This window comes from Pteronotus mesoamericanus, unplaced genomic scaffold, assembly GCF_021234165.1.
Source record: "Pteronotus mesoamericanus isolate MK-2021 breed Mesoamerican mustached bat unplaced genomic scaffold, CSHL_Meso_final scaffold_21, whole genome shotgun sequence".
Taxonomy (NCBI): Eukaryota; Metazoa; Chordata; class Mammalia; order Chiroptera; family Mormoopidae; genus Pteronotus; species Pteronotus mesoamericanus.
Genome location: NW_026555310.1, coordinates 10,551,193 through 10,575,385, shown reverse-complemented (window position 1 = coordinate 10,575,385; position 24,193 = coordinate 10,551,193). Strand labels below are relative to the sequence as shown.

At 35.8% G+C, this 24,193-nt stretch overlaps 1 protein-coding gene across 6 annotated transcripts in view; it reads left to right on the top strand.

Moving 5' to 3' along the window:
- Window positions 1-31: 31 nt before the first annotated feature.
- Window positions 32-24,193, top strand: part of PPHLN1 (periphilin 1) — a 116,482-nt gene continuing 92,320 nt past the window's right edge. For 4 of the 6 annotated variants that reach the window (XM_054591221.1, XM_054591220.1, XM_054591219.1 and 1 more), the window contains exons 1-3: window positions 36-97; window positions 700-974; window positions 13,671-13,762. In XM_054591221.1, the coding sequence (XP_054447196.1) occupies window positions 935-974; window positions 13,671-13,762 (132 nt within the window). In that variant the 5' untranslated portion in view covers window positions 36-97; window positions 700-934. Of the gene's footprint in view, window positions 98-699; window positions 975-13,670; window positions 13,763-24,193 lie in introns of all 6 variants that reach the window. The other 2 variants (XM_054591223.1, XM_054591222.1) reach the window with 2 other exon arrangements.

Sequence of the window (24,193 nt, the reverse complement as noted above, 5' to 3'; positions counted from 1 at the left end):
CTTTTGCTGACGTCTTGCGCGCGCCGGAAGTACCCGCCTGGAGAACGGCGACGAGCGGGCTACCACATTTACGGTGTCTCCCCGTGGGCCGTAGTTGGTGAGCGTGTTTTACCTTTGTGAGAGGTGGACCGGGACACGGGATACTAGCGTGGGTGGCGATGGGCGGACCGGTCGGCGGGCGGGCATTTTCGTGGCGGGACTTGGAGTCTTCCGCTGCATTTGAATCGTGCAACAGTTATGCCTCTGCGGTTGAGGGTGGACAGACGCAGTGGAGTTGGAATAAGAGAGTGTTAACTCTGAGATATAGTTTGCCTCTTTTTAGCGCCGTAGTGCCCAACAAGGGGCCTGAACTAGGTAACTTAAATTACCCTAGGCCAGTTAGGAAGTCGGTAAATTCACTGAATGTGTTCGACGTACCCAGTTTGGTGTTAGGCACTTTGAGAGCTACAAAAAAGTGTGAAACAGACATTTTTCTGGCGGTTATCTTAATTTAATTGGGAGACTTGGATTCAGGAGTGACTTGAGTACTGGCACGGACAAATGTTGAACTTCTTGGCATCTTTTTTCTTCCCGTAATTGTATAATAGGCACACACTGTGTTTTTCCCCCCTCCCCAAGAGGCTGTATGCAGACCCATCATTCCTACAGAAAAATCAGGAAATAATGTAAGGTAGTTTATGCTTAACTTCTACCCACCAGCACACACAGACCAGGCCTCTAACCACTCCATGGGAGCCTGCGTGCCAGCAGCCTGGAACCCAGAGCCGTTTCTGGAACCTGCACAATCCAGAGTGAAGCCGATGTGTTATACAGAGACCGAAGTGCAATCCACCCAGGACACAGCTGAATTTTGAGAGGCCTGAGTGCCTCCGCGTCCACCAGGGGACCGCTGGGACTAATTCTCTTGGCAAACTTGTGGCCTGCCAAAACTACCATGCTTCACATCCCCGTTATCCTTGGTTACCGCCCAAGATGTAAGCCCCTTTGGTCTTCTATGCTACTACACCCTCATACCCATTCTGCTTTGTGCTTTACCGCCCTTGATTTAGGCTATCACTGCTTCTCCCTCCTTTTTTCCTGCATTTCACCCCTCAACACAGCTGTGCTCTCTGAAACCTTAGTCCTTGCCTAACGAACTCTTTTACATGTTCAGTCACTTTGTGGAAATTCTCTTTCATCTACTGACCTTAACACTTGGCTTTTCCCTCCAGCACTTTCAGTTGAGCCTTTCTCTGACACCTGCTGTAAGGTGGGGTGAAGATTTTGGCATATTGAACTGATTTTGATTCCTCAAATACTCTGTTTTCCCTCAGGGTCTTTGAAAAGGTTCTTTTCTCTCTCTCTGTGGCATTTGTATTTCCTGACCTCTTTCTCGATAATTTCTGTGCGTGCTAAAGATCAGTTTAGTTGTCATTTTCTTCGAGGAGTGTTTTCTGACTTCGCATAGGCAGAGTTAGGTACCCTAGCCATGGGCTAAGGGCCCTCTACTTCACTCATCATAGCACGCATCTCATGTCTCCTAATTGCTTGTCTCTTTGATTTTCTGACTAGGGTAGGCGGTGAGGGAGGGACTGTATTTGTCTGGTTGGTTTATTTTTTTGTTGATTTTTGTAACTCCAGTGCCTAATAGGCAGTCATGTATTTCTTGAATGATTGCAGTACCACAGGTACAGTCAGAAATCAGGCAGTTCATTGTTATCTCCTGACTTTAAGATGTAAGAACCATTCAGAAAGGGTTATCTGCACCTCAGCTACAGTTCACTGTGGCTCTGTCACTATATGATTCCAGTGTTGCCAGAGCATCCAGTTTTTTCAAGGAAAGTTGGAAATACAGGTTGTTTTTTAAAAGTGATATTTCCCAGTCTTTAAGTTTTGTCAGTGAAATAAAGTTGTATTAATTTCACACATGGCCTGTCAGTCATCAGTTTGCATTCCATTTTAAGTGTTGTAGGGTTTAGAAATGGGCTTTGTGGGGAATAATAGATTTTGAACTGGGCCTTGATGGATGGTTGGAAGTTGAATGAGAGAATTTAAAGAGGTATTCCAGTTTGGGAAATAAGTCAAACAACTTCAGGGTAGTGTGTGTTACTTTGTGGCACAGTGAGGAGGGTGGCATGAATGATCCTTTTGGAGAAAACAGAAGATTAAGTGAAATGATAGAGGGGTCATATGGAGGGCACAAAAGTTTGGATTTGTTATAGTTAATAAGGAACTATTTGGATTCTTGATCAGGAAAACTTCAGATATGATGTATTAGCAAAGCAAATTGAGAATCTTTTTTTAAGGGTAAAGTGGAGAGTAAAAGATTGGAAGGAGGCTGACTAATTAAGACTGTAACCTCCATTGAGATGTGAAATAAGATTTAGATTTGTAAATATTATATATAAGAAAACATCTGGTATTTTTGTCTACTTGTGTACTTTTGGTTATTTGATCACTATGATGGACAATCAAGAGTCTCCTAATTATAAGTATTTAATACAATATGGTGGATCTTATTAAAAAAAAGTATTTTTATAGAAAGTAACTTGTAAAACTAGTAGGGAATGCAGTGCTTTCACATTGCTAAGTACCATGGTTCATTATGAAGCAGTCTGTGGTCTCCTTTTCTCTTAACTTCTTTCTCTTTTAATCCATCTTGTTTACTGCCAAAATAATCTTCTGGAATGGCATTTTCCTCTCACCTTATTTTTAAGCTTAAAAGCCTGCAGTGAACTCCTTTAGTTTTTTTGGTAGGTTGTGCCATTTAATGCCCCTGGATTTGCTCTCTCCATCCTTCCCTGTTTTGTTTGTGAAGCAATGTGATGTGATGAAAAGGACTTGGGCTTTAGTCATGCAGGCCTGAGTCTGATTCCAGGCTCCATTTTGCTCTGGGCTTTGTGCTTCAGAGCCTCCATGTTTTATGTGGAATGGTAGGTATAATACCTACGACAGGGGAGGAAATGAAAGCTTATTGAATACTTTTGCAGGGCTATTTTCTACTCCTTTGCATTGAGCATCTTCTGCTTTTTTACGTACACGTTGTCTTCCCTAATTCCTTTCCCTTTTGTTGCATTCTCTTCACTATTCATCCATATTTAAGCATTCTCTCAAGATTCTCTTTAAATTTTCTTAGTTTTCTTAACTGTTATTGTCTGCATTTATCTTTCCCTGAGCATTGAACAGTGATTAAATATAGTAGACACTTTGCTATATTTTGATCATTTTAACTGGCATCAATGTTAGTTTTTTCCATGGACCTTAAATAATTATGTTTTAATACTTATTTTTAATTTAGTTGTCTGGAATTTTAAACATTTTCCAATTGAAATACTATTATGCAGGTCTTAGGTTCCAGGAAGTTGTTAAGAGCTTCATGTTTCAATTTAGTATGTTAGGAATATGTTTAATTTGCTTTAAATCAGTGGATTTCATCCTGAGATTAGATAAGACTTTTAAAAAGTGTCAAGAGTTTCACCCCAGGTCAATTATATAAGGATTTCAGAGGATAGGACCTAGGCATTAGCATTTTAAAAAGCTTTTTAGATGGTTCTTGTATGCAGTCAGGATTGAGAATCCCTGCTTTTGGTGCCAGCGCTAAGGATTCTCATTGGTACCTTTTGCTTAAAAATGAAATTGCACTAGTGTCATGAAAAGTGTGACAGGAACCATAATCTGATAGTGCTTATTGAAGTTTTTCTGAATAATTAAAAAGTACAAAGTAGTATTAATGTTTTCCAGAATGGCTCTTGTGGTGGGCATGAATATTATGTTTATTTATTTGGCCAATATTTAATAAGTACCTTTGCTAAGCAACAGGAGTGAGAGAGGGACACAATGATTGCATTTGCAGTGGTATTTGGTTTTGGAGGGAGAAGAGAAAGAAAAGTAAATTGAATATGATGTTATATGGTACTGTTATAGTAGGGTGCTTTAAGAGACCCAAAGAAGGAACAACTTTATTCTTTCTGAAGTGTATAAGAGACACAACAATGCAAAATCTGTAAGACACAGCGAAACCAATCCTAAGAGGGAAACTCATAGCATTATAGGTTTACCTCAAGAAACAAGAAAAATCTCAAACAGTCTAACTTTACACTTAAAGGAACAACAAATAAAACCCAAAGTGAGTAGAAGAAAGGAAATAATAAAGATCAGGGCAGAGTTAAATGAAATAGGGTCTTAAAAAAAAAAGCAGTACAAAAGATCGATGAAACCCAAGAGTTTGTTCTTAGAAAAAGGTAAACAAGACCGGAAAACCTTAACCAGACCCTTAAAGAAAAAAAAAAAAGAGGACCTAAATAAATAAAATCAGAAATGAAAGAGAAGGAACAACTGACACCAAAGAAATTGTAAGGATTGTAAAAAAAGATTATGAACAACTGTATGGCAACAAATTGGACAATCTCGATGAAATGGTTAATTTCCTAGAAACCTACAATCTTCTAAAACCGAATCAGGAAGATTCACAAAATCTGAGTAGACAGGTAACAACTAATAAAATTGAAGCGGTAATCAAAAAACTCCCAACAAACAAGTCATGGACTGGATGCCTTTACGGGTGAATTTTACCAAAAATGCAAAGAACTAACCTATCCTTCTCAAACTATTCCACAAAAATTCAAGAGGAGGGAAGACTCCCAAACTTATTTTATGAGGCCAGCAGTATTTTAATTCCAAAACTAGATAAAGGCATTATAAAGAGGCTTCGGCTGGGTAGCTCAGTTGTTTAGTGCATTGCTCCAGTGTACTAACATTGCAGGTTTGATCTCCGGTCAGGGCACATATAAGGTAGAGGGTTTGATCCTTGGCTAGGGTGCATACAAGAATGCATAAATAAGTGGAACAATAAATTAATGTTTCCTTCTCACTCTTACTCTCTTGCTCTCTCTCCCTTTCCCTTTCTCTCTCCCTTCTTTCTCTAAAATTAATAAATAAAATATTTTAAAAACACTACTAAGAAAGAACACTATAGGCCAATATCTCTGATGAACATAGATTCTAAAATCCTCCACAAAATATTAGCAGACCATATCCAGCAACACATTGAGAAGGTCATACACCATGATCAAGTAGGTTTTGTAATGGGGGTACAAAGTTGGTACAATCTCGGTAAATCAATAAAGGTGATATACCACATAAACAAAATGAAGGCTGAAAATGACATAATATCAATAGAGGCAAAAAAGCATTTGATAAAAACTAGCATTTATTTATAATAAAAACTTCAAGCAAAGTGGGACTAGAGGGGACATACCTCAAAGTAATAAAGGCCACATGTGACAAACCCACAGTTAACATCATAGTCAGTGGGCAAAAACTACAAGCATTTCCCTTAAGATAGGGGAGAAGACAGGAATGTTCACTTTCACCACTGTTACTCAACATAGTATTGGAAGTCCTAGCCAAAGCAGTCAGACAAGAAGAAGAAATAAAAGGTATCCAAATTTTAAAGGAAGAAGTAAAATTACGATTATTTGCAGATGACATGATACTGTATGTAGAGAACTGTAACGATTTCACAAAAAAACTACAACTGATAAATGAATTCAGTAAAGTAGCAGGATACAAAATAAATATCCAGAAATCGGTTGTATTTGTATACACCAATAATAAACTATCATAATGGGGAACTAAGCAAACAATCCCATCAAAAAAATACTTAGGAATAAATTTCACCAAGAATGTAAACAGTCTGTACTCAGAAAATTATGACACTGAAGAAAGAAATTTAAGAAGATAGAAATAAGTGGAAGCATACGAGGTCTGTTTGGAAAAAGTCCAGTCATTGTTAACAAGAACAGTTTGCACCACATTGATGTAACCTGGCAGTAAAGGAGAGTGGACTGGAATGCACATGTGTGATCTACTTCATTTTTTATTTTTATTTTTTTGTGTGAAATGGTTATTGACAAGTCTATATATGCTAAAGTTTCCAATTAAAAGAAGCATTTTCATGAAAGTTTTCAGCGCTCAGTTGTGTGTCATATATCAGGGAGTAGCACTGAATTTGGCATAGGACTTAATAACTTTATTTACAGCTTCCAAGAAAACTTTCTCAGTAGCAATTTTTTGTTGTGCTCTGATGGCAAACACACCAGCTTCTGTGCAGATGCTTCTAATCTCAGCACCAGTGCTATTTGGACACAGCTGTGCTAACAGTTCAAATCTGATATCTCTTTCAACGCTCATTGAACATGCATGAATCTTAAAAATGTGAATTCGACCCTCTAGATCAGGTAAGCTAAATGACAACTTCACTCTAATAGTAAGTGGGGGCAGTAGATACCATTGAGTGAGCGTGTGTACTGTGTGGCTATCATGTTCAAAATGACTGAGTGAGTAAAGCAACAAATGTGCATCATATTTTGCATTAAGCTTGAACATTCCTCTGTGGAAACTATTTGGGTAATTCAGAAGGCCACCGCTTTGGGCAACTGGTGATTGGTAGCTTCGTCATGACAACATGTCCACTCATGCATCACATCTTATGCAGAGATTTTTGGCAAAACATCAAGTCACCCAGTTGACTCAGTCCCCCAAGGGCCCAGATTTGGCTCCCTGTGACTTCTGGCTTTTCCCAAAAATAAAGTCACCTTTGAAAGGGAAGATATTTCAGACCACCAATGAAATTCAGGAGAATACGACAGGGCAAGTGATGGTGATTGGGAGAACTGTGTGTGGTCCCAATTTACCAACTTTAAAGGGGACTGAGGCATCATTGTCCTATGTACGTAGTTTCTTGTATCTTCTTCACTAAATGTCTCTATCTTTCATGTTACATGGCTGGATACCTTCGGGACAAACCTTGTATACCATGTTCATAGATTGGAAGAATTAACATCATTAAATGTTCATACTGCTCAAAGCAATCTGTAGATTTAGTGCAAGTCCTATCAAGATACCAATGGCGTATTTCACAGAACTAGAACAAATATTCCAAAAATTTATTGGATTCACAAAAGACCTAGAATAGCCACAGCAATCTTTAGAAAGAGGAACAAAGTTGGGGGAATCATGCTACCTAATATCAAACTATAGTAAAAGGCCATAGTAATCAAAACAGCATGGTACTGAAATAAAAACAGACATATAGATCAGTAGAACAGAATGGAGAACCCAGAAATAAACCCCTGCCTGTATGAGCAATCAATTTTGGACACAGAGGCAAGAGCATACAATGGAATAAAGATTGTCTATTCAATAAGTGGTGATGGGTGAACTGGACAGATGCATACAAAAATGCAATTACATCACCTTCTTACACCATATACAAGAATAAACTCAAAATGGATTAAAGACTTACACATTAGACTCAGAATTACAAAAATCTTAGAAGAAAACTTAGTAAAATCTCAAACATAGCAATATTTTTCCTGATACATCATCTCGAGCAAGGGAAACAAAAGAAAAAAAATTAAGGAGACTACATCAAATGAAAAGTTTTTTGCACAGTAAAGGAAAAACCATCAGTAATATGAATGGACTACCCATTGAATGGGAGAACATGTTTGCCAATGATATATCTGATACGGGGTTAATATCCAAAATTTGTAAAGAACTCAGACAACTCAACACCAAAAGAACAAACAGCCCAGTTAAAAATGGGCAAAGCACCTAAACAGACTCTTCTCCAAAGAGGACATACAGATGGCTAATAGACATAAAAAGATGCTGAAAGTTGCCAGTCATCAGAGAAATGCAAATTAAAACCTCAGTGAGATAACACACCTCATAGCTGTCAGAATGGCTATCATCACTAAATCAACAAACAAGTGTTGATGAGGATGTAGAGAAAAGTGTATCTCATGCACTGTTGGTGGGAATACAGATTGGTGCAGCCAGTGTTGGAAAACAGTATGGAGTTACCTCAAAAAATTAAACACTGAACAGGCATATGACCCAGCGATTCCACTTCTGGGAATATATCAGAAGAATTCAAAATACTAATTCAAAAGAAAATAGGCACCCTTGTGTTCACAGCGGCATTATTTACAATAGCCAAAATTTAGACATAGCCCAAGTGTCTATTGGTAGATGAGGGGATAAAACAGCTATAGTGTGTTTACACAGTATACTACTACTCAGCTGTAAAAAAGAAGGAAATCTTACCTTGTGCAACATTGTGGATGGACCTGGAGGATATTATGCTAAGTGAAATAAGCCAGTTAGAGAAAGAGAAGTACCATATAATTTCATTTATATGTGTAATCTAATGAACAAAATAAACTAACAAGCAAAATACAAACAGACTCATAGATACACAGAACAGACAGCTTGGGGGACTGAGGGGAAAAGGTGAAGGGATTAAACACAAAGAAACATAGGTAATGATATGGTGATTATCAGGGAAAAGAGGGTGGGTGTAGGTAGAAGAGGGTAAAGGGGGAATAAATGGTGATGGAGGGAGATGTGACGGGTGATTGAAGGAGATGTGAACACAATACAATACACAGATCATGTATCATAGAAATGTACACCTGAAACCCATATAATTTATTTACCAATGTCACCACAATAAATTCAATAAAAATAATACAGTTTTTAAAAAGTATAAGAAAAGCTGACATTCGAGCTGAATAAGGTAGAGAGTGAAGGCAGATAAGTAGAAGAAAGGTACTCTAGGCGGGGGAAGAGATGCCAGGTAGTCGTGAGAAATAGTGGCACACTTGCAGAACAAGAAGTAGGTGATGTGCCTGGAGGTTCTGGAGACTTCTGGAATTGGTAGGAGGTGAAGCTGGAAAGGCACGAGCAAAGTCATAAATAAGCCTTTTTTTAAGTTTTAGGGTTGAGACTTCATTCTTTAGGATATACAGAACCACTGAGATTTTTAAATCAGGTGACTTATCAGAATGAACACTCTGGCTATAGTTTGCAGGGTGTGGAAGGTGACCCCGGAATCAGGAAGACCAGTATTTTACTACTGGGGAGTCCGATGGCTAGATTAAGAGCATCTGAGCACACATTGGTAGCAGGGATAGGAAAGTATAGTTACATGTGCTTTATATATTGAGGTGATGGAAGTAACTGAATTTAGTGAATAGTTAGACATGAAAAGTTTTGGGTCTCATCTTACTCAGGTTTCTGATTTGTCCATTTTGGGTTCTTGGTGGTGTCAGTGATCATAATGGGGAAGACAGGTGATAAACAAGTGTTCAAGAAGTAAAGAACTGTTTCTGCATTCCAAGTTGAAATGTTTGTGAGACATTTTCTTGAAAGGACTCAGAATGGAAGTGGAGATGTAAGAATCATTCATCTATTGGGAACATAGTACCAGCATAAACAAATTTACTCCATGAATACTGAGCAAATACACTGTGCAAATTATTCTAGTTGCTTAATATTAATCAGTGAACAACATAGAGATCCCTGCATTTATGTACTTCATAATCCTAATAGTGAGGGACCAATAATATACATCAAATGTAAATTATGTAGTTCCTAGATGATTAGTGCTAAGAAATAAATGGTAAGATTTTTGGATCTGGTAGATAGGTGATATTAAGAAGACGTTAAGAAGGTGGTGTTGAGGGTAAAGAAGTTAACCATGCAGATACGTGGGAAACGCATTCTTGGTGGGGAATTGCCAATGCAAGGGCCTGCTGCTCATCTAAACTGTGAGGTCAAATGTGACCTTTCTATTTACTAGTCATGGTTGGCTATCAAAATAGTTATTGAATTAATATAAAGAGTGAAAGGAATGGGTTTGGGGTGGAGGGAAAGCTATTTGTCCCGAGTGTATTTAATACTGGAAGCTGACTAGACCAATGTGCACAGTTACTCTATAATCTAAGCTGCCACTATAATCAGTTTGGATAAAATGAAAAACACATCTTTATTGCCTTGTCTGTGGATTCAAAGTGTGAGTGGTTTGACAGAAGGATATTGCCTGTGACTTTCTGTTTTCTCAATTTCTAGGCTACTCTCTCTGAGATTTGAAGTCCTCCCTATCCTCTGAGCCCTCTGTTGAAGTTAACAGAATAGTTGGGGTAGCTAAATGGAGTGCGCTAACAAAGGCTTGTTTCTTTTTGGAATTAAATATACCATGATGGTATATTAAACATACTATCTCCATTTAATATGGCATAGGAGGGTATTTTTAAAAAATCTAGAACCAGTTATTAACAAACTTCTAAATGAAACTTAAATTCTCCACACTGAATTCTAAATTTTATCTGCCCAGTTGTTACGTAGAGGGGCCTTTCATTTTCTAATTGTATTCTTCATTTTTAATATCTTATTGATCAGACAACTTAACTAAATTACTTCCTTCTCAGATTCCACTAATGGCTATCCTCCCCCTGCCCTTCCCTTGTAAGCATCGTAAAGAGCCACCAAAAATTTCCTGACATGTGTCTTCTGTGAAATACATTTTTTCACAAATCTGGAGACTATGCCTATGGACTTGTTGCACTATTTTCTATATATGAAAAGGCCCTAACTTTGTAGCTTTCCCATTTTCACTTGTTGCTCATGATCATCCTTCCACCTATCAGGATGGTTCACATTTCTTGGTCTAGAACCTGAGCTGTGATTACTTCATTTTCTCCTGGTTCTTCTCTGTTAACCATTTGTCATCTCCTTTAGGGCTATCAAGCTACTACCTGTAGGCCACTTGCCTGTTTTTGTAAGTAAAATTTTATTGGAACACAGTCACACCCAAACATCTATGTGCATTGCCTGTGGCTGCTTTCATATTGTAATAGTAGAATTGAGTAGTTCTGACACAGGCCTGTGAACTACAAGGCCATAAATACTTACCTGGTCCTTTACAAAAAAGTTTGCCAACCGCTGATTTACTGTCCTACCATTTCATATAAATGACCTTTTGGGCTGTTTCCTGCACCCTGTTCTCATCTTTCTTTTTTTTTTTTTTTAAGTTTATTTTATTGATTATGTTATTACACTTGTCCCAATTTTCCCCCCTTTGCCCGGTACCCACTTTCCCTCCAGCATTCTCCCTCTTAGTTCATGTCCATGGGTCACGCATATAAGTTCTTTAGCTTATCCATTCCCTATACTATTCTTAACATCCCCCTATTTTGTATATACCAATTATGCTTCTTAATCTCTGTACCTTTTCCCCCATTCTTCCCCTTCCCCTCCTCAGCCGATAACTCTTCAAATGATCTCTGTACGTATGATTCTGTTCCTGTTTTGGTTGTTTGCTTAGTTTCTTTTTTCTTTCCTTTTTTTTTAGAGTCAGTTACTGATAGTTGTGAATTTGTTACATTTTTAATGTTCATGGTTTTGATCTTTTTCTTTTTCTTTAATAAGGTCCTTTAACATTTCATGTAATAATGGCTTGGTGATGATGAAGTCTTTCAGCTTTCCCTTGTCTGGGAAGCACTTTATCTGACTTTCCATTCTAAATAACAGGTTTGCTGGATAGAGTAATCTAGGTTGTAGGTCCTTGCTTTTCATCACTTTGAATACTTCTTGCCAGTCCCTTCTGGCATGCAAAGTTCTTTTTGAGAAATCAGCTAATAATCTTATGGGTACTCCTTTATAGGTAACTCTCTGCTTTTCTCTTGCTGCTTTTAAGATTCTCTCCTTATCTTTAATCTTGGGTAATTTAATTATGGTATGTTTCTGTGTGTTCCTCCTTGGATCCAACTTCTTTGGGATATTCTGTGCTTTCTGGACTTGTATGTCTGTTTTCTTAGTCAAATTAAGGAAGTCTTATTTCCTTATTAGTTCAAATAAGTTTTCAATTTCTTGCTCCTCTTCTTCTCCTTCTGGCATCCCTGTGATTCGGATGTTGGCACAGTTGGAGTTGTCCCAGAGTCATCTTTATACTACTCTCGTTTTTTGTTTTTTGTTTTTAATTCTTATTTCTTCTTTCTGTTCTGGTTGAATGTTTATTTCTTCCTTATGTTCCAAGTCTAATTTGAATCCCGGCTTCCTTCCCTTCACTGTTGGTTCCCTGTGGAATTTTCTTTATTTCACTTAGTGTAACATTCATTTTTTCCTTTATGTTGTTGCCATACTCACTGAGTTCTTTGAACATACTTATCACCAGTGTTTTGAACTCTGCATCTGATAGGTTGGCCGTCTCCATTTCATTTACTTCTTTTCTTGGGGGTTATGTTCTTTTCTTTCATTTGGGCCATATTTCTTTGTCTCCTCAACTTGATAGCCTCCCTGTGTTTGTTTCTGTATTAGGTAGAGCTGTTTTGATTCCCTGTCTTAGTAGCATGGCCTATTGTCAAAAAGACACTTATAAATTGTGTGGGACATAGCGTTAGTAATCTCCAGGGTGGGGCAACCCGCTTCACCACTTTGTGTGAGGGTTCAGAGAGGGGATTGTGCTGCTGCCTGGCTTGTGGAAGTTTGCCCAGTAGCCGTCCCATTTCCAGTCACTGCACCCACTCCCCATATTCGACTGGCGCTCTTCCAGCCACTGCCCTTGGTGTTGAATCCCTGGGTGGATGTGTGGGTTTGTGTATGCTTTAAGACCATGTGGGCCCTTTAAGCAGAGTTTCCTGAAAATCTGTCAGTTTCTTCTGCCACCCAGCCCCCACTGGTTTTTACAGCTAGAAGTTATGGAGATTTATCTTCCTGTTGCTAGAACCCTTGGCTGTTTGGTCTGGCCTGGGGCTGGGATCGCTGGCTCCCAAGGTATCCGTCCTGAATTTTATCTACCACATGTGAATGTGGGACTGCTTGGGCCTGTGCCACTGCTGCCTGCTGCCTTACTTCATTTCCTTGCCTCTCCACCTGTTTCCGCGGCTCCGCCCTTCTTACTTGTCTTGGTGAATGTGGCTCCTTTAAATCCTTGGTTATTGGACTTGCATACAGCTCGCTTTTCTGACAGTTGTGGGTATTATTTGTTTTGAGATTTAGTTGTATTTCTTGTTATGGTTGCGTGAGGTGGCAAAGTGTGTCTGCCTATGCCTCTGTCTTGACCAGAAGTCTGTTCTCATCTTTCCTGTTTGCCATTTTTACCTTGTTTTCTGCGTGTTCACAGATTCTGTTTTCTTCTGGCTCTGTAATGTACTGTATTAGCCTCTACACAGAACATGTCAGCTCTAAAAGTAGGAAAGCTATGTCTGCATCTGTACATGAGCGCTGACAGAACTTTTAATTTCAAATTTTATGAGAGGGACTTTTCATTAAAATGTACATCATTAAAAACAACAGGTGGTTTGTTTCAGGGTTTGTTGAGTAAGCTTTTACCAGATTGTTTATTTAACACTTTTTTTCAATCAAAATCACTTTTAAACATATAGAGAGAAGACGTAAGTCCTAAGAATATAGAAAAGCAAAAATGTAATGTTATACAAACATCCACCAAGAAATAGGAGTATCTTTACAAATCAGTTTTATAAACTATTCATGATTTTTTTCTAAATTTTACTATACGAGAATGAGGAAATATTTGTGGTCTTATGGTTCTTCTCACAATCGATGGGGACAAGCTCTTAGAAGGTTAAAAATTTATCCTTGGAAATTGAAGGATGGTGGGGCTTTCTATTTGTTTTTTTTTGTTTTTTTTAAGAAAATTTCAAAATTGGAAGAATTGCCTTAATCATTCTTTTTTTTCCTTTTGGTCAGTGACCTTTTTTTTCCTCTTAAGTATCTCTGGGAAATATTTGTGTTGGAAAGTAATCATTTACTCCTTCATCATCTCTGTTACTTCCTAATGGCATAAAAATATATAATTCTTTGGTTTCTTTTTTATTTTTTAGTGGCTTACAGAAGAGATGAAATGTGGTCTGAGGGACGACATGACTATGAAAGGCTTCCAAGAGAACGAGCACCTCCTCGAAATCACCCCAGTGTAAGTTGCTTCTTCATGTAGAATAATTCAAAACCTAGAGTCTAAATAAATTTGGTATATCAAAACTAGGCCTCTTAAAATCTTCAGGTGCCAAAAATTTGCCATTTTAGGTTAAATATAGAGTAAGCTTATCTTTTAAACGTTTGAAAGTGCATAAAAGCTAACATTTTATTTATGTAGAAAATCAATATTTTATATTTCTTGCTTAAATTTCTAAAATGAAGGGTCTATATTGAATTTAATTAATGAAGAAAATTTTAGGTTTGATAGTGGTCAGTCCATCACTTAACAAAGAAGTACTTAAGCACCTGTTCCTGTTATTAGCTGTCACCTATGTTTTTTTCCTCTTTGTTTTTAAATATTTTATTTATTTTTAGAGAGAGGGGAAGGGAGGGAGAAAGAGAGGGAGAGAAATATCAATGTGCAAGAGATACAGCATCAGTTGCCTCTAGCATGGCACCATCTGGGGACCTGGCCTGCAACCCAGGCATGTGCCGTGACCAGGAATTGCACCAGAGACCTTTTGGTTCACAGGCCTGTGCTCAATCCACTGAGCCACATCAGCAGGGCCTCACCTGTTTTTCTATATTCCTAAAAATATTTGCAATTGGATATATGAAATTTTCAACTAAGGGCTGCTCAGAGACAGGTGGGCATACAGCTTCTGGTATGCTTTCTTACTGCTTGTCTCCATGTGGCTCTGGGAATTGGGAATTTTGAACTGGGTCTTTCGTCAAGGAGCTTGCTGTTTTGCTTGTTATTATTTTCCCAGCATTATATCCAGTATCTGGCACATGGTAGGAGCTCAGTGTTTACAAAATGAGTATATACACTCCTCAGAACCCTATATAGAGACCCAACAAAGGGTTTGGGGAAGGTCAAGAAGCCATTAATCTTAAACTTTTGCACAGGTCCATTCTAAGTACTCGGGGATTGGGTTTGTGGTCATGGTGTATGCATATATTATGCATTCATTATACATCATCAAAGGACACAAATATTTGTTCATATATTAGTTGTTTATATGTTATAAGCAAATCTGACAGCCCACTTGGATGGGTGATGTTGCCTTCAAGGTTGTCATGTGGCCTAGGTTACAGCTTAGATTGGGGTTGAACTAAAATGATTTAAGATGGCAAAAATGAAGAGGCTTACCATATTTCAGAATTAGCAGATTTAATTGTCACTATATGTGATTTCAGGTTACTTTATTTTTGTTTTTAATTAAAATCCCAATTTTAGAATTTTTTTCAACTTGATAAAAATATTTTTGAGTTTACCTAGGACATCAAACAAGTGATATTGATAAACATGATTGGGACTAATGCAAGGAGGAGAAAATGGATGACTTCTTTTTTTTTTTTTTTTAATTGTATTTAGGTACCCCTACCTGCTCCAGGATATACCACATTAGGAATTATTTTTCAAAGATAATTAAAAGAATTTCTCTGTGATAATGCCATCAATTGGATATATTGTTGGATATATAGTTGGTTTTGTTTTAGTTTGTTTTTAGTTTTGAAGGGTTGCCTTTTTTTCTTTTCTAATTAGTTGTTTGTTTTTTTAATTTAACGCATTTGCAGGGGTCCAAATTATAAAACAAGGCAAAAAGAGGGGATAACTTGCTTTAAGTGGTAATTTATAGTAATTACACATTTAACTAGTGCCTGCTTACTACAGGTGAGGTATTTTATATGTAAACTTTGTAATCTTTAAAACAATACTAAGTATTGGATGGTACAACATTTATAAAACCCAGTAAACTGTTTTAGAAACCATAAAATGTAGGTAGAGATTTATATACAGAAATATACTTTCAGACAATAATGGGAAATACTCATGGTGAAATCATGGGAGAAGTTATGATATGAAACCTTTAGTATACCATTCTGTATTATGTATGCATGCTATGTTATATCATAAATCATATTGCAATGGAAATTGGCTTAAAGAGCTGTTAAGACTGGAAGCAGAGAGACCTGCTAGGAGGCTATTGCTAGTAAGGGAACTGGTTCAAACAAGCTGGGGAAGAGTTTTAAGATGGGAATAATCAGTTATATCAGTGTCATGAAGACCAATAAGAAGGGCCCTCCAGATCATTAGTTGGGTCATTACATGAGAATGGATTTGAGAAAATTCATATCTAATAGCCTTTGTTTTTTCCTGAAGTAAGAGGTGGCAAGATTATCTATTCAGAGTTGAGGAGGTGGAGGAACACTTGAGGCCAGCACTGAAGTTTTGGAGCATATATTGCACATGTCTCCTGACCAGGAGTGTTTTAATAAGCCTTGCTGAGGGCCAGTATGTTTGTGCACCATAAATTTTATAGGGGCACCAGTCTGTAGGATGGTGTGCTTTATTACCTAAGTACCCCAGTTTAAGAGTGAGGAAAGCAAGTTGTATTGATTTAAGATTCCAGGATGAGTGGTGGACTTAGGCAGATAAAGATATGAAGGTTCTGACCCAGGGAATTATTGAGGTAATATATTATGTGGTATAGGCTGTCTAAGAAAGGGAGTAAGGCTGGGAGAGGGACAGTGGATTGAAGGAAGTGAGGGGCTGAGGAAAGGAAGGGCTTAGTGAACTTGAAGTCCAGACCGTGGCAGAAAGGTAGCTGGGATTTTAGAATGCAGAGCTTCCAAGATGAAACAGTTCTGGGTGATTGACATTCAGAGTCTGGTGATGGGAATAGAAGGTGTGTGAAGGTAATTGGAGTTGAGATAAAGAAAACTTTGAGGCTAGATTTTGGATCAGTGATTTAGATTACAGGCTTTAAATCATTGATACACATTAAAAATCACCTTAGGGAACTCTTAAATACCAATCTTTGGGCCCCATCCCAGGTAATTAAGTCATAATTATCTGCAGGTAGGATCTGGACATGAGTATTGTTTTAAAGTTCATCAGGTATCCTTATATGCAGAGTTAAGAAATGCAGTTTGTCGCTTAACACTGACGTCAGTGATGATGACAGGAGTTGGTGTAAAGATGACAGGTTGATAGAAGTCCTCAGCCAGTGAAGATACTGTGGTAAAATCTAAATAAAACATTTTCATTTTATACTGCTTTTTTTGTGTGTAAATGTGAAACAGGCTCTTTTCCTTTGTAAGATAATTTCAACAGCATTAAGCAGAGAGAGAGTTGAGTTTTAGACCACAGTTATCTTTGAAGTTAGACTAGCTATGCTCAACTATCTCTAACTGCTTGCCCAGACTTTGCACAGGTTCATTTCCTCCTTTTTCTTCTTTTAATTCCATAAGATTGGTCTCTCTATCCCCATAATGAGCCTCTGCTAGTTTATAAAACCTGTAATTCTACATTCCTTTTTCCTCAAGACTCAGGTACATTTTTTCCAGTGAGCTGGGCCTTATTTTGATTAGTAATATAGAGCTTTAATGGCTTTTGGAAATTATGCCTTCTATATTACACCTACATTTTAGTTTAATAAAACATAGGTTCTTAATCTTTTTTGTTCCATGTATCCCTTTAGTAGTCTGGTGAAGCCTATAGATCCTTCTCAGAACAGCATTTTTAAAAGACCACTTATATTTGAATATAATAATTAAACTATAAAAACCAACTTTGTGATGTAGGAATATATAACTTAAGTAGGTCATTAAATATCAGGAGGTAGTGGAGAGCTAGTGGTAGTAGTTTCATTGCTCTATTTTCAAAGTGGTAATGAGTATAAATGATATTTTTGAGATATTTGCAATAGCAGTAACTTGATATAAAAATATCTGATTTCTGTTAGTGATGAAGCCACAAATACTGCTATTGCTATTGTGTTTGTTACCTATATTTAGGTGAAAAGGTAATTTTATATTCATATCTGATTTCAGGACTCAACTGAATCCTTAGGTTCAAGTGTTTGATGAGTGACATTAAAACTAAAATGTAAATGAATAAAGTTATAATTTCTGACTAAGGATTTAATAAAAATATCACTTAAAAATTTTAAAATATTTGCTTATAATGCAGAGATCAGCTAATGTTATCTTAAAAACTATATTGCTATATCATATTGACATGTGCAAGAATGTTTATAAGCAGCATTATTCATAAGAATTCCAAAATAGCAACAATCTGAATGTCCAGCAGTTAGAGTGGATAAATTAATTTACAATTGTACAGCAATGAGAATGAATGGGATTTTGCCAAATGCAACAACATGTATGAACCTCTCAAATGTAATACTGAAAGAAAGAAGCCAGGTGTACATCCTGTGTGGTATTTATTTATATATGTGTGTGTGTGTGTGTGTGTGTACATACACACACACACACACAGACACACACACACACAGACACACACACACACACACACACACACACACACACACACACACACACCACCCCCCCCCCCACCCCCCCACCCCCATTTCAACACAGGCAAAACTAGCCAGGAAAGTTGTTAACTTATGGAAGGTAGAGGTAGTGACTGGGGGCAGGAACAGGAAGGCTTTTGCTGTTAGGAATGTTTAATTTCTTGATCTGGGTGGTAGTGACGCAGTGTGACTAACTTGTGAAAATTTATCCAGGAGTACATTTATGATTTGCATAATTTTTGTATGTATATACTACCTCGATAAAAATTACACTTAAAGTTTTAAAAATACATATTATATTTTCTAAATCTAAAACTGTGGTTGAGTCTTTTAAAAATGAAAACCCACTGTCATTAGTACCTGGGTTAGAGATAGTGCTCTATTTTATTTTTCATATTTGGGTTCTATTCTTTAACAGAAAAACAATTTTACTGCATTTCTCTTTTTTTTCTTACTCTTCCCTTTGCCTCATTCATTCCCAATTCTGATACATTAGAAATGTATTTGAGGAACTGTTGGATATGATATATAGTATGAAGGGGAGATTTGAGAAGGTACCTATTACACTATTATGATCTCATTAATAAAAGCAGCTATTTTGGGGCTTCTAGCTTTCATGGACCTGGAAAGGCAATTGGACAATCATATGTTTTTGATGCCCATATTAAATTACACTAAATTTGAGTATTGGAAAGCTTATCCTCAATGTCAATAAGCTACTTTTATAAGGTGCTTTCACAGAAAGTTTTATTTGGTCTTAAACTTAGGTAAATAGGAGATAAAGCCCAAAGAGAATCTACATGTAAGCATGTACATTCCTCCATTGGAAGGAAATTGATTATTACAGAATATCTGCATTTAAGTTCTAGATGTCTATAAGGTCCTTATTTATTATTGTAATTATTTTTTTATCCTTACCTGAGAACATTTTTCCATTGCTTTTGGTGGGGGGGGGTGAGAAAGAAAAGACTGATATTAGAGAGAAACATCAATTGGTTTTTCTCACATTCATGCCTTAACTGGGGATTGAACCCACAACATAGGCATGTGCCCTGACTGGGAATTGAACCAGCAACCTTTCAGTGTATGGGACTATGCCCCAGACAGCTGAGCCACACTGGCTAGGGCTATAAGGTCTTTATTTTTAAAAGCATGTTTTTTACTATATAACTTACAATTTTGATGAGCTTGGTTATCTGATTTTGTGACAGAATGGCTTTGAGATACTGCTAAACATTCTCTTTGGAGGTCCATCTTAGCTTGGTGGAGGACAGACAGGTAACATGGAGTATTTTAGTGAGTTACAATATAAAATGTCCATTTTCCATTGGCTTATTTTAAAAATGGGGGGCAAGTTTCAGTTTCAGAATTTTTAGAGGTTGTAAGTTTGGAAACTAGGGTCAAAACACTTGCAGCATATATTCTGTGCACTCTAATATAATTGGACTGAAGCCATCTGTCTGCTTCAGCCCTCCTCATCTTTTAGCAAACACTTAGTAAGTAATCTTACTAAGTAAATTTTTAATCTTTGTAGTAGTGCGAATTATAAAGATTGAGGGTAGTGATGTCAGCAACACTTTAACATTTTTTTCTAACATGTTCAGTTAATTTTCAGTTACATAATTGGGTTTTATAATTAAGTAGTTACATAACAATATTTCCTTTGGTTGGATGATGTTTCTAAAATTTTTGTCATTGGTTATTTCTTCTAGAGAGTTCAGCTATCAAAATCAAATTCTTTAGTTAATTTTGAACATGATTTTGTTAATTTCTGAGGCCTTTTAGGGAATATATGGACATTTATCTGCTCCACATGTTCTCAAATATAAATGTAAACAAAATGTAATACAGAAATCTTTTATCCAACTTGAAATAGTCTACCTAATTTAGCAATTTAATTATATACATATCCCATATAATATTGTTTAAAGTGCATTAGTGACAAAATAATTCCTTTTCTTCCTACTCTCATTACATGAAATACTTTCATTTTATTTTATTTTTTCTCTTTAAAACACTTATTTAAAATGTTCATATGCAGATTTTAATTCCTATTCCCTTCATGCCCCATATTTTATTATCGTTTTATATAGTCACTCTTCATGTAAGTTTACCCATGTAAGTATAACTTTTATCAATACAGGGTGGGACAAAAGTAGGTTTACAGCTGTTTGTATGGAAAATAGTACAATAAAAGATAAATAATAGTACAAGAATAAACTCTGTGTTTTGCCTTACGATGTATTTTGTTAAGAAACTTTTAAAACATAACAGCAAAGTTGAATTTCAGAGTGATACTGATATTTGATGTCCATTTAATTACTGCTTAGATTCAACTATTAACATTTTACTAAACTTGATGTATCATCTATGTGTTTTTCCATATGTTCTTTTTTCTTCCACTTCATCTAATTTTTTGGATGCATTTAAAAGTAAACTGGACAACAATACACTTTCCTTAATTGCTTAAGCATGCATATCATTAGCTAAAGTGCAGTGTTTTTTTAAAGTTTTTTTTTTTCCAATGTTAAAACTACATACTGCATGAAATGCAAAATCTTACTGGGTTACTTTGCTGAGTTTAGGTTTAGTAATGTTATTTTAGAGCTGCCCTAGTAGGTGTTTTAAGTTTCTTGACTGACAACAACTTAACCTTTTGTTGTCACTGTTTCCAGAGAGAGAAAAGTTGAACTTGTCAACTTTTGAAATGTAAACTTCTTGGCTACATTCTTTAACAATGTGTCCTAATTCTGGGGCAGGTCCAGTTTAATATATTTTACATTACTTAATAATTTTACATAATTCCCAAAAGGCATTGAAATGACCCAGAATGTTTTATTGAAAATTGAGCAAGAGAATTAAACCAGTAAGTGCTACAGTAAAAATGTTCGTCACAAAATATAATGGATCAGAGTGAAGAAACATGCTGGTATAATAGAATTTTTAGTTAGATGTGGTTTGTTAGGTACTTTTCTAGTAAAAACCATGGGGTGGCAAAAGTGATACAAAATTGAGATACCCAAGTAGAATCTATGTTATACATGTGGTGCTTATGTGTCAAGTGATATTCTTTTTAGGTGATGGGAATAGCGCAGTGAATAAGACCATAAAGGTTTCTGCCTATGAGGTTTGCATTTATAGTGTAAGTTAATTGTGTTAAGATGTAGTTGCATTGATTATTTACATGTATCATTGTACATAGTTATTGATATTTTGCTGGTAGGTAAATGTGTTTTAGTTGTTTTGACTTTTTATGAGGGCAAAAACTAAGTATATGAAAGTAGACAAAATAATATAATGAACTCCCCATGGTCAAATCATACAAGTCGTAATAATCTAGTCATGTTTAATCTTGTTTTGTCTATGCCTTCACTACTTTTCTCCCTCTCAGATTATTTTGAAGTAAATCCAAGACTCCATATTTCCGATGCAAATAAATATTTCAGTGTATGTCTCTAAAAGATAAGAATGCTTAAGAGGTAGTGCTTATGTATTAAAATTTTTATTTTAAATACAATTTTTTGTGGTAAAATATGTGAAAAATATTTTAATGAAATTGAAAAATAAGTAATTTTAAAGAAACAGTAATCCTCATAATCTGTATCCAGCCTAATAATTCCTTTGAGTTCATTTTTAGTTAATTGAAAATGATCCTGTTATCCTTAAAAACCTTTTAAGTTTTACTTTATAAGTCATAATTTTTATTTCTGGTTGTATGTAATAGTGCCATTGTTTTCTAAGATATTTCTAAAATATAGGTGCTAAATATACCAGTATCTGAAGCCTTATGTATTTTTGTTAGCATTTAGAGAGGAAAATTACAAGTTTATAGCTCAATGTGAGATTTGTACAAGAATTTCAGTGATGTTACTTTCATTGAGGTCTGGCATTACAGGTAATGGAAAATACTGGTTGAACTTTCTTAGTAGTATAAACTTCTGAAAGAAAAATTCTGAAATCTCTGCCACACATCATGGATTTTATTGAAAAGGAAAAAAAATCCGTGAATGGTATATCATGATAAGATATGAACCGTCTCTGAAAATAGGCTTGCTTTGTCACACACTCCTGTAGTCATCTTCATTTCCTTAAATCTTTTTGAAGAGCTAGGGAGTTTTAAGATTAGATGCCTACAGAGCAGAGATGGTATAAGGTATTTGTGTTTCAACAGTTTCTTAAAACACAAAGGAAACATTAGTTTGATCTTTATTGCTAGATACAAGAGTTGTCATTATGAGGTTTTGTTTTTTGTTTTTTGCTTTTTGTTTGTTTGTTTTTGTAAAAAGTTTGTTAAATATATAACTAAATGTGACTTGAGTTTCACTTCTTTGAAAGTTTTACCATATACATTTTTAAATCCTGAAATAACTTTCTAGTAACTGTGGCTATTGAACAGAGGAACAGGCTGCTTAGTAAAGTAAGAAGCTTCCTCTCCATTCATAGAAGTGTTGGAGCATACTCACCCTACCATCCATTCTATTTTAAGCATGTACAAACAAGGATATTATGGAATGGAATTTTATGGTTTCATAGAATTGGAGAAATCACTAATTCTACATTTTTAACATTTTGAATTAGAAAGTGCTATAAATTGTAATGTTGCTAAATTTAGCTTAATGACATTTTTTGGAAGCTTAGTATTTGCTTACATTTAATTGAAATCTGTGCAAGATAGTGTTTAGAAGAGTCAACTTATTTGTGTACTATATTTTATGTGAACTTATAAAATATGTCTTATAACTTAATATCTAGCACACAAAAGGAAACCACCTAACTATTGCCATATAAGAAAATTAGGTAGATATTTTAGCTGTGAAGTAGATATGAACTACTGATTTTATTTTTTCCCAGAACATTGGCAAATATCCTACCTATTGGGAAGTTTGAATAGGATGTAGTAATTTATTAACCAAATAGTTGTAGTTATTAGTGGTAAGAAATAATTTAAGGAAATAGATACTTTGAAGAATTTAATGTTTCACTTAGACTTATATAAATAGTAATCAAAATAGCAAACATTTTTTGAGCACTCAGTTTATGCTACTGTGCTAAATGCCTTACAATTTGTTTTTATTTAGCTTTCACAACAACCCCATGAGGTAGGTATTAGTTTTTAGCTAATTTCACAGATAATGAATCTGAAGTTTAGGATGCTAAAGTGTCCAGCGTTGAATGCTGGATTATTTAACTCATTAGTTGATCATGTCTTATATACTTTGATAGCTTGCTAGTGTCTTTCACCTCTTTCTTACCTTTTATTGATAGAAAGTTAGCATGAGTGCTCAACACCAAATTACTTACACATATGTGCTCTGTGTCTCTCTAGTTCTTACTATTGATGATCATTTTTGTTCAGTTATTTCACAGCACCTGCTAATTTAAGACATCTTGTTCTCCCTCTGTCCAGTTTCCTAAACCCCACAAATAATCCATTCAATTGCTAAAACTTTAAAACATTAACAACATACTGTTTTGAAAATCCATTCAAATTTAAAAATGGGTTTTATTTTGCTTACAAACCGGTGAAGTCAAAGACTCTCCTATGTCTAGTGCTGTGGAAAAGTAGCAAAAAAAGTGCTTGATCTTGCTACCTCAGTATTACTGCCATGTTTGCTGTTGCTTATATATGAAAATCTTGCATTTCTTCTGAACAATGTACTTCAATAATAGACCAAAGACGTGTGCTATCTTAAATGGTTTTATTTCTAAAATTCCTAGGCAATTAGGGATTAGAGTTATTGTAACACTTTTACTTTCTGTAGTTTATTTTTTATTAAAACAATAATATGTATATTTCTTTTACTTATGATTGGTTTTCTGCATTGCCGCATGTTATTTTATTTAAACACATGGTTTTCTTCATTGAATAATTTTATTTCCTTTAATTCATGTGAAGACTTTACTATTAGTTATATATTCATGTTATTTCATTAATGCAGTTTTGTTTGTTTATACATTTACTCTATTTGATTAAGGGTAAGAACTATTAGTTATATATTCATGTTATTTCATTAATGCATTTTTGTTTGTTTATACATTTACTCTCTTTGATTAAGGATAAGAACTCCTGTGCTTTTTTAAAACCTTTCCAAAACCAAATAGAG